General features: G+C 38.4%; 1 protein-coding gene across 5 annotated transcripts in view; it reads right to left on the bottom strand.

Annotated features, from left to right (window-relative positions):
- Positions 1-19,192, bottom strand: part of KDM4C (lysine demethylase 4C) — a 428,305-nt gene that overhangs the window by 192,065 nt on the left and 217,048 nt on the right. For 2 of the 5 annotated variants that reach the window (XR_004350379.1, XM_032634920.1), the window contains exons 9-12: positions 14,326-14,519; positions 11,139-11,377; positions 8,431-8,744; positions 4,638-4,746 (exon numbers count right to left, since the gene is read on the bottom strand). Coding sequence is in view for 2 of the 5 variants with exons in the window: in XM_032634920.1 (XP_032490811.1) it covers positions 4,638-4,746; positions 8,431-8,744; positions 11,139-11,377; positions 14,326-14,519 (856 nt within the window). In the remaining 3 variants the exon portion in view is untranslated. Of the gene's footprint in view, positions 1-4,637; positions 4,747-8,430; positions 8,745-11,138; positions 11,378-13,462; positions 13,580-14,325; positions 14,520-19,192 lie in introns of all 5 variants that reach the window. The other 3 variants (XR_004350381.1, XM_032634921.1, XR_004350380.1) reach the window with 3 other exon arrangements.

The following is a 19,192-nucleotide window of genomic DNA, read 5'->3' as shown; positions in this document are numbered from 1 at the left end:
TGGCTGACCATGATCACAGACATGGAGAAATAAGACCCTTTATGTTACTTTTGCCTCTCCATGCATGTATAAAGGTTGCTTGTTTTATTCATCAATCATTTTTCTGATTCTTTTGTAACTGGAGGATTATCTGGTAATCCAGTACATCACATCCATACTCTGTCTCTCTAAAATACTTTTTTGCCCAAATATAAGAGAAATGTATTTATTACAAAAAGTTTGAAAAGTCATCAGCAAAGAGAACTAAAATCACCTGATAACAATCTTGTACATTTTCTTATAAACTTTCAACTTAACTTTCTAAGTCTCCAGCAAAACTCCACAGACAGCATTAGTATGTCAACTCAAATTGACACCAACAACCACGGGAATCACTGAGTAGAGTATCACTGCGTCAGCCACTGCCACGTTCATGAGGTCTCCTGTGTGTTTGCAGGGATTCTCCTTTACAGTTGCTTTAGAAACAACATTAACCTTATCACTTCACCAAGGGGGTTATGTGCACAGTAAGTACAAAAGCAGTGAAGATACCGTAAGTCAATAGTAGGAAAAGTTGGAAAATTTATACCGGAAACAAATGCAGTTAAAAAAAAAAATTTTAGGTGGGAAACAAACACATACATGACACCTGAAACACTGTAAATCAACTATACTTCAATTTTAAAAAACGCACATATGTGTGCAGGAGAAGTTAAAGACCAAACAATGAACCATAAAGGGCAAGGCAGGGGGATGGATAAAATGCATGTTCAGAATATGGATGTCAATGTACAATGTCTATTAGCCTAAGGTCAGTTCAGGAAAAGTCCTGAGTTTGTGTCAGCACAAACTGCTGCTAATGAAAACTAGTCAGAAAAAGCATACATTAGTGAGAAATTTTTGAATAAGAATGCCTTCAAACTGGGAAGGAAATACACATACGCACGCACATGCGCGCATGCATACACACGCGCGCACACATACACACACACACACACACACACACACACTCCTACATACACATCCTGGTGCTAGCTAAGCAACTATCCCGATCGTTACTCTGGGGGCCCTCAGGTCTCCAAAGCACTGGCCACATCTGCAACACGTCAGCTTCATATTAACTTTGAGTAGGTTCTAGGATTTGGCACAGTAGAAAGAGGATTCCAACACATTCAGGATACAAAACTGAGTTAGGTGACATATCTACAGCTAATTAAAACCATATGTTCTTCTATACACGTATATACAGAGAGAATACTTCCTGGACAAGAATTTTGGTTTTCCTTTTAATATGACAGCATACGTTATATCAAAGTATTTCACGGGCTTCCCTAGTGGCGCAGTGGTTTAGAGTCTGCCTGCCGATGCAGGGGACACGGGTTCGTGCCCCGGTCCGGGAAGATCCCACATGCCGTGGAGCGGCTAGGCCCGTGAGCCACATGGCCGCTGAGCCTGTGCGTCCGGAGCCTGTGATCCGCAACAGGAGAGGCCACAACAGTGAGAGGCCCACGTACCGCAAAAAAAAAAAGAATTACTATGGCAGATTTCTGAGCTTCCTGCCCGGCCAGGGTCCATTGTCTCACACTCAGGGCCTTCTGAGGCCAGCAAGATGTTATTCTCAGAGCCTCCCTGTCTCACCCGTGCTGCATACACACCCCCTTCCCTATAGACACTCAACCACAAAGCTCTGAAATCGGAGAAGGGGAACATGCTGTTATAGTGACACATCACAAGAGGAGAATGGATACATATCCAGAATGTTTCAAAACACCCAAGCACTTCTCTTTCAAGTCTGTTTCAATTCAACATTGTATAATTAGCTTCAAAAACAGAAAAATATACAGAATATTAATCCATGCTTCAGGATCACCTTGATCAGGCAGTGCAGCTGCCTGACTTAAGGGGAAAGGGAACTGAAAAACACTTCAGTTAAAAGAAAACCAGAGACAGATTAGTAATTTCTTTTAAACTACAAATAATGAATATGCAGGGACTTCCCTGTTGGTGCAGTGGTTAAGAATCCACCTGCCAATTCAGGGGACACAGGTTCGAGCCCTGGTCTGGGAAGATCCTACATGCCGTGGAGCAACTGAGCCCGTGTGCCACAACTACTGAGCCCACATGCCACAACTACTGAAGCCTGTGTTCCTAGAGCCCGTGCTCCACAACAAGAGAAGCCATTGCAATGAGAAGCCCCTGCTCACTGCAACTAGAGAAAACCCACATGCAGCAATGAAGACCCAACACAGCCAAAAATAAATAAATTTATAATAATAATAATAATATGTAGTATACATTTGAGAGAGTTTTTCATCCTCCTAAAAAGAATGAATTAGATATTAGTTTTTATGTAAAAATGCTATATACTCTGAAACATCAATTCATTTCTTAGGTATCTCCCCACTCTGCTCCACCACTGTAGACCCTCGTGTTTTTCTGCTAAGTATGGAAAATCTTCCAGGAAAGAACAGGCTAAGAGTCAGGAAATCCTTGCTGATCCTGTAATTACTGGATCTGCCACCAATTAGAATAATCTCTACAGTTTCTGGCCATTTGAGTATCAAAGAGCCACTGCACTGTCCTTTGAGAAGAGCAGCTTACAGGTAACTCTTATCTCCTACATAAGCTCCCAGAGGTGCTGGATCAATATCTTTCCCCTCTGCTGCTTTTCTGTTAGGGAGTCAAATGCCAGCTTGAATAGAGAAACGCTCATTCACCAACAAGGGACACTGCTGTTTAGAGATGCAATTTCTCAGATGCTCCAATCTAGTCATGCTCCTGTCTGGCATACACACTTACTTCTATAAGAGGAGTGCAAAAGGAGCCCAGTAGTTATGGTAGGAAATTCCCCAAAGACGCTAGATTTGGAGTTGTGTGCTCCCAATGAGCACTAATCCCACTCTTCGTCACTTTCTAATAATGATGTCTAATAATGACATAATTATAATCATAATAATGATGATTTTCATTCACTTTTAGATGTACAAGACACAGAGGGAGAAGGCTGAGGTAAAAACATTCAATTCCCAATAAATAAGTAATTTGCTCCAGGACATGGAATATTATCCACTCTCTGTTTGGAAGTCTGTAAAAATCTTCAGCCATCACTGTAATTCTCTGATGTTTCCTCTCAATTCTCAAAAATCCCCAGAGGACCGCAGCAGTCCTTAATATATTAAAATAGAGGGCGAGACTGCTGCAAAAGCTACAATCACCAGTGTTTCAGCAAGATATTTAACCTCAGACTTTGGAGATGTCTTCGTTAAACCAATCCATTTAGAAATTTGGCAAGCTATACTGATCGAAATCAGAACTTCTCTCCATGGAGAAACTCTGGGCCAATTTACGATGATTCACACGGAAATAAACTTCCTAGGAAGATAATGACATAGGAGAAGGCAGTTTTCCTTATGTGTTAGGATAGCCCAATCCCTTCCAAGAAGCTATGCTGTCAGAGGCTATGATGGGGAAGGGTAATGAAAATCCATAAGTAATGTAAATTAAGTATTAATTACTTTATACAGAACAGTCCTTTATCTTGGCACTAAGGGGAAAACGGTTTGTGCTGCATATGATAAAGTTGGAGAAAGAAAAATTGAACATGATGATATATGGAAATAAAGGCAAATATGTTTCATTACTTTTATTACTCAAGGCACAATTCTACCTTGAATTGGCATTACAGAGACTGCTACTATCATTATCTGATCCCTACACTGAGGATCTTTTTTTCTAACTAAACATGCGGCATAAAAGAAGACAGTGAATAAAAGTTCAAAAAAATCTGCTAAAGATGTGTACTCTGATAAACTGGATTTAAACTAAATGGAAGCCTGAACCCAAGATTCAAGTTATTCCATTGACAGCATCCTCACAGACTTAACAATTTCCACCTCAGTGGAATGAGAACACCTCAAAGAAGGGCTTTTTACAGAAAACCTGCTTGAACTGATCCTTTTAGAGATGGAAAAAAAATAGACCCTTATGATGCTATGAGACACTTGCAAGGAAGAAACAGCTGGTTAGAGGTATGATTGAAGACACCAAAAATCATTTTTGGAAAAAGAGAGGTAAAAGGGGCAACTAGGTAAGACAAACAGACAAATGTTACATCTAGGAATAGTAACTGGTTGTAAATAAAACTACTTCACACCAAGCCACATCAGTAAAATCTAGTTAATGAGAAAGGCTGTTTCATGACACACCAGGTGTAACAGGATATAGAAGTACGGCATCTAGTTTCGTACTCAGATGGTGTTAATAAATTGAAAGGATTCAAGTTAAAAACAAAGGCAATGCAAAGAAACACAAAGCATGTTATTTCCGTAATTTGATACCTTGAGAAAAATGATTGTCAGCTCCTTCTGGAGGGTCTCAAGGCAAATGTCAGAAATGACCAATTTACCCCATCATATAAAAAAAGGAAGACTTTAACATGGCTAGATTATGTGAAGCAAGGATGTATCCCTAAAATATAAATTCCAAACAAATTATGTATTACTTATGGTCTCCTTATGGTGTATATATTTGCCACTTGGTGAGATTTCTTCTCTACCAGGCCATTTTTTAGAAAAGTTTGTTACAACAAACTGACAGAATAAATTCTGAGTATTATACAGTCTATACGGAATAAATACTGGAAAACAACACAAGCTCACCTTCATCACTCGTTGCCTGCTGTTTCACCAGAGTCATTGGGGATCTTGCTGGAGGCTTACTAAGTGGATGGCGCCAACTTTTAGCAGTTTTGGTTTCTCCTTCTATTCTCTGGTTACAGAACACAAATAGGGGAGAAACAGCCACCGTTAAAGACTTGTTTTAAAACAAAAAACTACGGTTATGATGATTTACAACAAGTTAATTATGAAGAACTCATACTTATTCACCTGCTGAGGAATTAACACTTCGTTAAAGAAATTTAAACCTACAAGTCAAAAGAAATAGGAACCCATTCTATTAATAATTTTACTGACAGGGAAGTCAGTTAACTATTCTTCCACTTCATATTAAAATACTATCTGGAGGGACTTCCCTGGTGGCACAGTGGGTAAGAATCGGCCTGCCAGTACAGGGGACACGGGTTCGAGCCCTGGTCCGGGAAGATCCCACATGCCACAGAGCAACTAAGCCCGTGAGCCACGACTACTGAGCCTGCATGCTGCAACTACTGAAGCTCACGTGCCTAGAGCCTGTGCTCTGCAGCAAGAGAAGCCACAGCAGTGAGAAGCCCATGCACCGCAACGAAGAGTAGCCCTCACTCACCACAACGCAGCAATGAGAGAAAGTCCGCACGCAGCAATGAAGACCCAACACAGCCAAAAACTAAATACAAATTTAAAAAAACAAAAACAAAAACACTATCTGGGGACTTCCCTGGTTGTGCAGTGGGTAAGACTCTGCACTCCCAATGCAGGGGGCCCAGGTTCAATCCCTGGTTGGGGAACTGGATCCCGCATGCTGCAACTAAGGAGTCCTCATGCCACAATGAAGATCCTGCATGCTGCAACTAAGACAGGTACAGACGAAATAGATACCTAAATATTTTAAAAAAAAAACACTATCTGTAGTGCAGGGTACGCTTCTCAAACCTACAATAAACTCAGCAGTTAGCTAGTTTTCAAAAGTTCTTTAAAACTAATTTAAATTTAGAATTATATATTCATAACAAAATAGGGCCATGGCATTTGGTCATGTGTGACTATGTGGCAGGTTATTTTGCTTTCTATCCTCACACAGGAGGAAATACTGCCAAGGTGAGCCTGTACTCTTCCTTCCATTCAAAAATGAATCGCCACTTCTCTGAGGATCAAACAGGAAATCAAAAGTTGTTGCTGTTGTTTAATATGGCACATTACTGTCATCTTGAAACCACTTAAATTTTACGTAAAATCTTCTGTCCTGAGCTGCCCAGACTACATTTTCCTTTCAAAGGTAAAGGAAAAAGTCCTGTGCATCCTGACATCTTCCAGGCAGAAACTACTTACAAGCTTTCTTGCCCATGCAGCAACCCCCCAAAAAAGGCAAAGGTGTGGTTAGAGAAAGAGTTCGAAACTAGTGGGTTTGCATCAACATTTGACTGCAAAAGAAAGGAGTCTCAGGAATTTCCCAGTAAGCTGAAGAAGCAGAGCCCAGAAGGAGAGAAACTATGCTGACATCTGACACCAAAACAGAATTATGAGAAAATGTGTGAGAGCATTCTAATCAAAGCTGGGATCACAAAGTATAATACAGGGTGAGGTTTACCTGTAGTTTATAACAGCTAAAAATTAATGTGAGGAATTATAACTTGGTCAACAATAACAAATATTTACTAAACCCTTACTACATGCCACACTGTTCTAATAGTGAGCTACAGAAGGTCCCTGCTTCCAAAGAGTGCAATATAGATTGGGGTTGGGGGTGGGGGAGCAGAGACAAAAAAACTAGTAGAAAATAAATATTTATGAAGTATTATTAAGCAATAGTAATAAAACAATAAAAACAATAAAGCATGACAAAGAATGGAAAGAGATGGGGAGAAGGCTATTTTATATGGGGTCATCAGAGAAGCCCTTTCTGACAAGAAGACATTTGAGTGGAGCCTTGAGTGCAATGAGGGAGCGGTACATTTAGCTCTCTAGGGGAGGAGTATTTTGGACAGCAGGAATAGCAGGTAACGTTTGAACACATTTGATTTATTCCAGGAAAAGCATGGAGTCCAGTTACAGATAGACAGACGCTGTTTAAAAAATAACTCAATGTTTCTTGAGAAGGTTGACTAAAGCTGACTGCTACCAGCATACACGTAGCATTACGCTCAATACTAAGAAACACTGGTCACACTACACAAAAATGAAATGGCTCTGTATTACTTAGAAGGACTGTCTGACACCATGGTATGAGAAAAGAATACCACACAGCCGTTTCTGATGAGAGCAAACCAAGTCCCTCAGCCCTCAACAGCAGCACTTGCTTTCCTAGGCAGTCAGGCTTCGTTCAGAGAAATGACAAAGATGAAGGTTAACAACACTGAGAATCCAACTGCCTCCACTGAAAGCAAGGAAACAGAAAACTTACTTTCCGTTCCATTCTAGTTTAAAGAAGCTGACCAAATATAAACAGGCATGTGACTTATTCACCATTCTAGAATCCCAATATCTATCCAGCTACAATCGCTATGTGAAATTAAGTTGTAAATTTTATTTACTGGTATGTGAATACTATTTTCAAATTGCTCAGCAACCTTTTCAAATAAATTAGATCACATTTTTCTATTTTTCAGATACTTCTGAGAAATATTTTATAGTTCAGTAGGACAATCATGCATAAAAATGATAAAAGTTATTGGGTGAAATTAGGAAATCATCTATATTTTATTGGACATTTTAAAATTACTTATAAACAGAGTATTCCAAGTTGATGTCTTTATTTACTCTCCCTTGCTACTAAAGCTCCAAAAGGCCTGTGATGAGTTGAAATGACCAGCAGCAGTCCGGAAGCGGGTCTGTTCAGTGGCCGGCACAATTTATCAGCTCCAACATTTGAGGCTTCCCTTACTCATCCACTTGAACTCCTTTCTCAAGTTGCGCAGGTCAAAAGAGGTTACCAAATTATGACAATCACCACCGGTAGTCGTAGCTTGGCTGATACACTCACAATCTTAAAGTTACAGTGAAAGTTTACGCTGAGAGCATATGATATTAACATCGTACAAGAACATATGAGAAACAGGGAGGCCCTATGCAAAGGGTTAGAATGGGGAGGCTGGAAATCAAGAGGGATCTTGAGTTTTCCAAGAGGCAAAGGCCTGGTTCCCGCGGTGGGCAGGATCAGAAGGGTCAGCCTGGGCCTAGATTCAGAGTCCATGAGGAAAGAGTCAGGGAAAAGTATGACCAGATGAGCCTTAATCTTAAAATAGAGGCTGTGGGAAGCCTGCAACCCAGAGGTATTAAGCATTGGCAGAAGGAGGCCAGAGCCCTGCAGCTGAAATTATTTCCAGCTACTATTGGAGGTGACAGAACCGCTCTGTATCTTGACTGCATCAATGTCAGTATCATGGTGATATTCTACTATAGTTTTCCAAGAAGACACTATTGGAAAAAAAAAAAAAAAAAAAAAAGAAGACACTATTGGGGCAAAATGGATACATAAGACCTTGTTATACTATTTCTTACCACTGCATGTAAATCTACAATTATCTCAAAATAAAGAGTTTAGTGTTAGAAAAAATTTTTAAGTAAGAAAATTAAGCTCCAATACGTGGCCAAAAGTTCCATGTTCTCTGAATTATTACCATGTGAGCCAGACCTCACAGAAGGCTTACCTCCCGGTCATTGAAAGAAATATGATTAAGACCCATAAATGTGAAATGTTATTTCTGCCCTAAAGCAAGATTTGGATGCACAGCATTCTGTTTGCAGAAAGTGCCTTGACAACATAATAAATATGGTAAAAATTGACACTGCCACACACACTGGGGACTTTGAAGCCATTTCTCTCTCCACTGGGGACCTCTGGGACTTCCCCAGGTTCAAGGCCTACCCCATGGCTCTCCACATCACTCTCTTCTCCCTCTGTCAAAGCACTGTTACTCTCCACCACAGAGGAGCACGACTCAGGTGACTTTGGCCATGGAAGCTTGGGTGGCTCTGATTCCTTAGACATAACATGGCCACTAGACATGGAATCGTCAGCATCACTGGGATTTGAAGGTGGAATTGTGGCACAGGTTTGGTCAGCCTCAGTTTTGATTTTCTCTGCCACAGATGTGCTTAGGCAGACGTTTCCTGAGGAGTAAAACAAAAGACTGTTAATAAATCTTACATTATGTTATTGCTGAGAACTGTTGAACTATTCTCAACTAAATTTCTACCATCAAACTTTCCCTCTAAATTTCCACTGAAGACCTGAGTGGGAAAGGTCACCAAAGCACCATGCAGCCTCCATAATTGTTAAGATGGCAAAATAATATACTTACTGACAAAATAAGGGATTTAAAAAGAGGTTCCACTGCAGACCAATGTCAAAAGCCAGGGCAATAACAATAATTACCCAAGCAATAGTAAGTTGAGATCTTTCTAAAAATAAGAATTTAATTCCAATATATGCTACTGACGAAACATTCCAGCTCAGAGGATGTATCTCAAGAACACAGGTAGGGACTTCCCTGGTGGCGCAGTGGTTAAGAATCCGCCTGCTGATGCAGGGGACACGGGTTCGAGCCCTGGTCTGGGAAGATCCCACATGCCATCGAGCAACTAAGCCTGTGAGCCACAACTGCTGAGCCTGCGCTCTAGAGCCCACAAGCCACAACTACTGAAGCCTGCATGCCTAGAGCCCGTGGCTCCACAACAAGAGAAGCCACCGCAATGAGAAGCCCGTGCACCGCAACAAAGAGTAGCCCCCGCTCGCCGCAACTAGATAAAACCCATGCGCAGCAACGAAGACCCAACGCAGCCAAAAATAAATTTATATTAAAAAAGAAAAACCACATGTAAAACTGTGAGGTCGAATAAAAATTATTTCCTACACTAATCCTGCATCATACAATGACAGCATATGAAAGGAGAAGAATATCACATGCACTTCTCTCCTACAGCCATCTCTATTCGCCCTCCTCCCTTCCTTACACATACACGCACACGCGCACACACACAAGCATCATTTCACCTATCACATAGTAGCTCGGATGCTGCACCTAGCCAAGTCCTCTATTAAATGCTCTGCCAGGTCTCAAAACCTGGAAGTCCAAATGCAAGAGACCAGGCAGTGACACAAATAATAAACCTGGGTACCCTTAGCTTAAACTACCCAGTAATTTGTAAAGTAGTTAATTTAACCTGGTGTGATTAAAAACAACAACAACAACAAAAAACTACGGCGAGAGACTATAAAGAAATATCCGTATGCACTGCATAACTGTTCTCTGTACTGCTTGCTATTCCCTTCCCTACCTTCTTTACTTTCTATTTTCCATGTGTTCATCACAAGTCAATTCAGATATCACCTACTCCAAGAAACCCTGCCAGTCCAGCCTCCTGTCTATTTCAGGTCTTTCCTTGGTATTCCAGGAACACCCTATGCCATCGCTACTAGTGGCACTCAGCACACTAGATAGGAATTATATATTTATTTGTCTAGCTCTCCAATTAAATATAAACTCAGTGAAAAAAATGTCTATGATTTAAACTCTATTAACATAGGTATTTCAAGAGCAAAAGGTAGTAAGAATAGAGAAGCAGCCAAGGATCCGATTAACTAGGGCAATGATCAGGACTTTTTCTTTTACTCTGAGTGCAATAAGAGCAAGAAGATGGGAGGGACAAAACAAACCACGTCTTTTAAATGGATCACTATGACTGCCATATGGAGAACTGACTAGTAGGGGTGACTAGAGTGGACACAGGCAAGACAGGAAGGAAGTAATTTCTGCAGCAGTCCAGACAAGAGATAACGTGCCTTGAACAAAGAGGAAGCAAGGGGGTGGCTGGATTGGGGAGAGTCCCACAGTTGAAGGATACAGTAGATGAGGGGTATGAGAGAGCGACAGGAATTACCAATAAGCTCGATTAGGAAAAGGACAAAATCTCCAACAACTATTAAAGAAGCAAAGCATTAAAACAGTTTCAGAGAAATATGCTATAAAAGCAGGGAAAAGCAAAGCAGTTGAGATTTACAGATGACGGCTTTGGTGCAGAGAAACAGCCAGGGGACTATATACACATTTCACAGGACTGAATGATGTTTGCTGTTCTTCTGTAAAACCTTAATCTTTATTTTCTTCCTAAAATTAAGTCGAAGCTCAGAATCTGCAAAGAATTATCTATAATTGGTTTTCTCTATTCCATGTGAATTCAAGAGAAGCTTTCCAAAAAATGTATTGTATATTATAAATTGAGTTGCACTGAAAATAAATTTTTTTCATTTTAGAATCTTCTTTTTTATTAAATGAAATAGGCACTGCTGGCTGCTTGTCTCAAAATTCCATTACCCGTAGCAGTGGTGCTTCTGATTTTCATAACACTCCCTTGGCCTTTTGATTGAGTTACCGCATAGTTTTAGATAGCTTATTGGTTAAGCTACGTGGAAAAGTAACATATCTGCCCTTGTAAACACAGATTTAAGGCAGATCAACAATCACCTACTACTAATATGTGAAACATAATCAGCTAGTTTCTCACCTGCGAATCTGATATTATCTGATAAATTGTGATCCAGCTGCATCCTGCTAGCAGAGGCCTCTTCCTCTGAAGGTGCTTCTGTGTTTGCTAGTTTCACTGCTTCTTCTGGCTTTTCACTGTCCTTGAGCTCATCTGGGTCTGGGTCAGGAGTGGGGCCCTCTGCCCCATCAACTGTAGCTAACACTTCCTCATCTTCCTCATTCTTAGGCCTCTTAGAGTGAGAACCAGTGCACTGGAAGCTTTTAACAAAAGAAGCTATAGTCAGAACACAATATTTCCAATGGACAGGAAAAAACATATATACAAATATTATTTTCACTTAATGAAAAAAGAGAAGAGAAAACTGATTGGTTTTTAATCACATTATACAAAGGTAATCTTCACGAGGAATAGGTCAAATTGAAATGTTCAGCACAGTTTTAATAACAATTTACTAAAAATTAAAACAACTCTAAATTGTTAAACATTATTGATTATTAAATATTATTGATTATTAAACATTATTGGAAAATCACTTAAAATTTTATAACAATATTAAAGCTCAAAATAAAAATAAAGTGAAAAATGATGACGTAAGGATAAAAGCAAATATTATTTAGATAATGAAGAAAGCAAAAGGAAATGAGGAGATTCCATAAAGCTGTTGTTAAAATTTGAGTAGATTATTTACATTCCAAGGTGAACTGGTGGCTATATTTCCCTGAGTTTCGTACAATTCTGAAATATGCATGAAAAGCATTAAGGTTAAATGCCAATTATCATTAGCTAAAGGAATTAAGAGAGGAGGAAGGCAAACCATATGTATTTAACATCTTATATCAATGTATTATTTATTTTCAGAGTGGACGCCATTTTTAAAGTTTTCCTCTTCTAGTATTTTCCAGCAAGTCACTTGATAGCTTTGTTGCAGATGCCTTTTGTATATGACACATTTCCAACACTTTCATTTAAGAAGAATTACAACTCAAATCAAAACGACATGTACTTCAGAGTACACACACACACACAAGAAAACACATTAGTGTTTTTCTATAGGAAGTCACAGATAAGATAAAGGGGGTAGCCAGGGATAACCTATGTAAATTAGCTTTGGCTGCTGCTGGAAGTAACAGTATTGTATCATCATCACTTTATTGAGAACCCATGCAGTGGCCTATGTGGAATACCTCTACATTATGAATAGCACCGTACACTTCCAATAAGATGGCTGACATCTCTTTGAGATTTCAGTGAATCATTCCCTTCATTAGATTTTCCTAGATATAGCATATTACTTAAGGGAGATCAGCAAACTCGATGATCAAACCACAAAGGTGAGCATAATAAACAAGCCCCTTAACATTAGGCTTTCTAACTGGGTGAGCGAAGACCACTGATTATTTTAACCTACTGAAAGGCACTTCGAATCTGTTCAATGTAATAGATCTATATTCAGTGTCAACCCACAAGGACCACTGTGGTTAGTAACTAAGAGACCAGATCATACACCTAATTAGAGTACTGTGTTTTCTGTACATTAAAGAACAATTCTCAAGATGTGCTCTTGGCTACTGAACTCAAGACTAACTACTGCTTCTTTCCACAGTGAACCTTTTTGGCAATGCGGATTCGCACATTTACAAAACACAGTGACTCTCTAAATCGGTGTTTCCCAAACTCTTCTGAATGCAACCCACAGTAAGTTATACATTTCAGATGATGACACAATACACACATACACACATGCTCACACATGTCATGAATTAATACTTACCCTTACCTCATGGGAAGAACTACAATGCATTTTATTCTCTTTTACTTCCTAATTTTAAAATGTTGTTCCTAACCTATTAAATTGATTTGAAAACTAAAAGTTTAAAAATTACTGCTGTAGACTATAGGGTGAACTAAGAACACCTGGGTTTTAATTCTGCTACTAACTAATTCTGTGCGTCAAGAATATCTCTTACAAAATGCTGGTTTGACTCCATGTTCTTAAGGTTCCTCCACTCACTAGCATTCTAAAATAGCAGAAAATAAATTGTCGGGGGGGGGGTGCGGGGGGGAAGAGAGAGAGAGTCAGAAAATAAGCAACAGAAGTGTCGGCAAAGACTTAAAATTGCAGTGTTATTTGGTTAGTAGCAAAAAACTAGAAACAAGCTACAGGTCCAAATACAGGAGATTAAATACATGCAGGCATTAGAAATTACGTTGTAGCAAATCATTCAGTTACATGAAAAAATATAAAACTGGTCATCAAATTATTAAGAAGAGCATGGCCCCAATTTTGGAAATGTATATAATATTATATAATAAATAAAAATATATATGTAAAGGATATATACAAAATTTTAACACTGGTTATCTCTGGATTGTGAGGTTATGGGTGATTTGGGACTCCTTCATTATTCTTTTCCTTATTTTACAAATTTTCTCCAATGCACAAATATTACTTTTACAATCTGAAAGAAAAACAATGAGTAATACTGGAGAGTAAAAATGTAATATAAACCTGGAAAATATAAAAGTCTAAAAAGGTTGCCTGAGGACCTGAGCAACATAACACACACGCTATTTAATGTGTTTTAAGACAGCAAGATGACCACAACAGGCCTAAAGGCTTTTGAAATGGCACTGGCCACAAAAATGGAATGTAGATTAAAGTACACAGGGACAACGACGTTACAGAAACACCACATGCTCTGATTTACATCTTGTGAAAGAATAAAGCCAAGTGTGTATAATGTAGCAAAATATATAGGCATCCCAATGAGAAAAGTAATATCTGAGATGTTTGACAAATGAAAAAGAAAACTACTAAAAGTCAAAATCAGTAGCAAAATTAAAAAGTTGGAAATCGAGTTACTGAAGTTGACAAAAATAAGGAGGTGAATAGAGGGCACTGAGAAATCTTTAAATACATTAATGTAAGGGGTTTAGAAGGTCTAGAATTGTTCTATTTCTCATGCATTGCAACTTTAAAAATATTCTCAAATACAATATACATCTCCGTTTATATTCTATTTATTTATTACACTTCCAAAGAATTGAAAATGCTTTGCGTCAAATTTTTCGTAAGATATTAAGTAAACTGATGGTGAATAAACAGAAAAAAAAAGCAAATAAACAGTCTTTGAGAACATTATGTTCAAGGACCCATTTTAAATGAGTAAGTACAAGTAGGATGGGGTGTGGGCAGGATCATTACCTCCTGGATGCTTTTCTTACTTTCCTCCTCCTCTGCAGCCATGCTTTTACTTCAGGGGTGGATTCTGGAGTAGGCTTCGTGTGATCAATGGTATATATATCCTTTCCTTGTTTCCAAAGCTGGTATCTGTCTGGCTGAAATTTCCTCACAAAGATATCCATTGAAATTTTCACCATGTCTTTCCTGCAAGTGCACTGAAACGCAATGGGGTTGGAGTGCTTTAAACATTTTGCTAACTACAGAAAGTCACACTGAGTTGTCCTTTGAATGTACCATACACGAATACTTAGTCACTACATAATGGAGAATAATGTTTTACATTTTCAAACATTCAGTGAGTAGGGACTTCCCTGGTGGTCCAGTGGGTAAGGCTCCACACTCCCAATGCAGGGGGGCCCGGTTTCGATCCCTGGTCAGGGAACTAGATCCTACATGCATGCTACAACTAAGAAGTGCGCATGCTGCAACTAAGTCCTCACGCCACAACTAAAAAAGATCCCACATGCCACAGCAAAGATCCCGCATGTGCCACAACTAAGATCCCGCATGTGCCGCAACCGAAAAATAATAAAAATAAATAAATAAAATAAATATTTTTTAAAAGTTTTAAGAAAAACACTCAGTGAGTAATAAACTCAATTTCTTCTGAATGGAGGTGATAACCTGTATATTCACATCTATAAACAGTAGAATAATATGTTAAAATGCATTGCAGAGTTCTTGGAAACTGTGTACCAAGAACAACTGAAAGGAAAGAGCACACATTTGAAAGCATGCCTGCAACAGAAGGATTACCCTCCCAGCACAAGGATGCATCAGTGAGCTGAATACTGTAAAGCTGAAAACCTAGGTTGACAATGAATAAAAGTAGCTAATAAATGTGTAGTTAGAATAATTTAACCAATAGGTTGAGATAAATTTATATTTATATATAAATTTTAATCACATTAATGTTTATTAACAAATATGCTCTCACAAAGTAACCAACAATCAGGAGCAAAGAAACAGCCTCTTCTACATCATTATCACATGAAACACCCACCATCACCACTACAATCATATCCACTAGAAAGAAGGAATAGTGTTAAGATAAGAAGTTCAAAGAAAAGATTATTTTGAATCCACTAGAACTTTGATTCTCATGAATACATAGTTAGAAGTCATATCATATAAAGCAAGTTTTCTATAAAGACCTCACACAGGTTATATTGTGTCTAGGTTAGTACTCCATGCAATGGAACAGACAGAATGCAAATAGTGAAACAGAGATAGTCTCAAAGATGTAACATACCTTAACCATCCCTAACACACCTGGCAACAGACTAGTTGACTCAATAACAGCCTTGAAACAGTAAGTCTTTCAATATTTTGGCAATACAATTATCATCTCCATGCAAATTAATTTAAAATTTCCTAATAATCTCCAGCCTAAAACTTCCTCCAGAGAGTTCCAATCTTGCCTTGAAAGTTCAGGAAAAAGAAAAAAGGAAAACAAAAACAAAAACAAAAAACAGTTCAGGACACAGCTAACAGTCAGTATGCCTAAAACCAACTTCTCCAAATACAAACAAAAATTTTATTATAAATGATATGACAATCCTTCTATTCTCCTATATTCACAATCAACATTTCCTAATCCCTCCCTTGCCTTCTACCCCTAGAAATCCAGTCTGTCATCATCTATAATTAGCTCTTCCTCTACCTGCAGAAATCCTTTTACCAGGACACCTTCACTGTCAGATGCTAAAACCTAGCATAACAAAACTAACTAATTTCCCTGCCTGCAGTCTCTCCTAGCACCAATTCATCTTTACAGCTGTCACTTTAATCTCCCTCAAATATCTCATAATCTTTCACTTCGGAGTTCAATAAGGTGTAATACTCTGCTCTGCCTTTAAAATAAAGTCCTGAGCCCAGCATTCAAGGGCTCTAAGCTTGGACTCCACTAGTGACATTTCCAGGTTTCTCTCCCACTGCAAGTCAACATGAACATTCCTCTTCAACCCAAGGAGCAGAGTCACCATGAGCTTCCTTACCTCAGTGCTTTTGCTCCTACCACAATGCCTTCCTGCTCACCATTCTGCCATCCAAAGAAAATTCATCCTAAACACTGAATGCAAATTGTACCAATTATTCTTCTGAATGGAGTACTATTTATCTACACCACTGCTTTCTATTATTAGTTAAGTACAGGCAAACTTCATTTTAGTGCACTTCGCTTTATCGTGCTTTGCTTTATCACGCTTCACAGATAAAACGCTTTTTACAAATTGAAGGTTTGTGGCAACCCTGCATCAAGCCAGTCTATCAATTTTTCCAACAGCATTTATCAACAGCATTTGGTCACTTTGTATCTCTGTGCCACATTTTGGAAATTCTCGCAATATTTCAAACTTTTTCATTATAATGGTGATGTGTGATCAGTGATTTTTGATGTTACTATTGCAAAAAGCTTACAACTCACTGAAGGCTCAAATGATGGTTAAGCATTTTTTAGCAATAAAGTATTTTCTAATTAAAGTATGTACATTGTGCTTTTTTTTTGTCATAGTACTACTGCACATAACAGACTGCAGTACAGTGTAAACAAAGCTTTTATATGCGCTGGGAAACCAAATAATTTTTGTGACTCTCTTTATTGTGGGGAAAGGAACTGAACCCACAATATCTGAGGCATGCCTATAAAGAGAGAGTTCTAAGTCATTTTTACTATAATTAGCTTAGAAATATGGAAAATGAGGATTCTGAGAAATTTAAAGATATTTTGGTTTAAGACGCAACCTTTCACTAAAGGAAGAAATGAAGTTTAGACTCACCAGCAGAGACTCTCTTATTTTCGTATAGTGTTACTAATATTTGCTTCATGAAGAAAAAGGAGTGGACAATATAAACGATATAAGTTTCCACAGCAAGAATTTTGTCCTAGATTTTAATTTCCCATTCCTCTCTCCTAGATGTCTTGAATTTTGTATACATGCAACAAGATCTACCACTCAACTGATTGTTTGACTCAATACAAGAATATGTGTCTTAAATTATAGAAATAGAGAACAAATTAATGGTTGCCAGGGTTAAGGGAGGGGATGATGGTGAGAGGGAACTGGGTTCAGCTATAAAAGGGCAATGTGAGGGATCCTTGCAGTGGTGGAAATATTCTGTATCTTGACTCTATCATTGTCAATTTCCTCTTTTTTGATATTGTACTATAGTTTTGTAAGAGGTTACCATCGGGGAAAACAGGATAAAGGATACACAGGATCTACCTGTATTATCTTTTGCAACAGCATGTGAATCTACAATTATCTGAAAATAAAAAGTTTAAGAAAAAAATAAACTCTACGACTTCCTTAAAATAAAACATACGTATGTCTTGCCTTTGATTTTAAGTATTCAGAAATAGAGTCATAAAATACCCAAAATAATGCAAGGGAACAATGCCAGAGTCAAAAATAGTTGAAGTAAACTTCAACAGCACAGAGAAAATCTACTCTTGTCAGTAGTGACAAACAATACACTCATCTTAAAGCCCTAAAGATTAGATGAGATCATTTAATAGAACGTGCTATGTGACTTTATTAGTAGGAACGGAAGACATTAACACTCCCATTTAGAAACAAAGAAATTTACAGACTACATATTGGTACAAAGAGCAATAACCAATAATAGGTAATACTTCTCAAGTAATCTATTTTGGATATGAATTCAAAACACTAATAAGAATGGCTTTTCTTACTGTTTCTTTTAAGAACATTCATACTAGTTATGTAATGTATGTAATGGCTAAGTCCAAATTTAAAGGGAATCGTCAGTAGTCTGTTAAGCATTGAACTCTTCCATATTTCACCACCCTAAGACTTGTTACACAGAATCATGATTATTTGTTCCTATCTCCCAGGAAATCAAATTCAGGCTCTCCGTTATTTATACTGAAAACCAGCAGTCTAATTTCAAGATGAAAATGTTTCTAAAAGTCAACAACTTTCTAAGGCAGCAAATACTCAGTCATATGAATTGTAGAATTGGAAATTTCATATAACCACAATATATGATTAATAAAATAAGAAGCTGATGTTTAATAAAAACCCAAACTGAGCTATTACTTTAACATATTTTCTTTGTGACACACAGGATGGCTAATTATGGGAGGGAAAAAACCTCTCATGTGCAAATGTCTGATAAGGAAGGCTTTGAAGGTATGCAAAACTGTGTGAAATTATCCTGCTTTTCAGTCTATTTATAACAATTAAATGATAATTAGGAAGGAACTAAGGAAAGAATAGCTTAAAATAAGATAACAAGCCTAATAGCCACTTGATGTGGCTGTTATGGGTTAAATTGTGTCTCCCTCCCCCAACCCCCAAAAGGTATGTTCAAGTGCTAACCCCCCTCAGAATGCAGACCTTATTTGGAGAAAGGGTTATGGCAGACAGAAGTAAAATTACATAAGGGGTTACTGGAGTAGGGTGGGACCTTAATCCAATGGGCCTGGTGCCCTTATCAGACAAGAAGAGACACAGACACACAGGGGACAAGGCCTTAAATCGGTCTGACTACAAGAATATAGAGGTTCTTAGTGTTATTAAATTTTGCCTTACTGGGAAAGTTGAAGCAACTGAGGAAGTAAGAATCAGGCTTCTGGTATAACGAGGGGTCTTAAGAAGGAGAAGTGCACAGAGGTTTTGAAGAATCGAGAGCAACTATGACCTTGCAGGGAATTGAGAGATAATGTGAGAGGACTGGGCCCTTGTCATGGGTGGAACCCACTGCGATGCACATCCAGCTCCTGGTTGGGTCCTTCCTATCAGACTCAACTCCTCGGCTTCCCCTCTTGAAGAAACAACAGAAACTGAAGGATCAATAGAAGTCA

The sequence above is a fragment of the Phocoena sinus genome, chromosome 6, assembly GCF_008692025.1.
Source record: "Phocoena sinus isolate mPhoSin1 chromosome 6, mPhoSin1.pri, whole genome shotgun sequence".
In the NCBI taxonomy this organism is placed as follows: domain Eukaryota; kingdom Metazoa; phylum Chordata; class Mammalia; order Artiodactyla; family Phocoenidae; genus Phocoena; species Phocoena sinus.
Note: the sequence above shows the minus strand (reverse complement) of the source record. Positions and strands in the feature narration are given on the sequence as shown.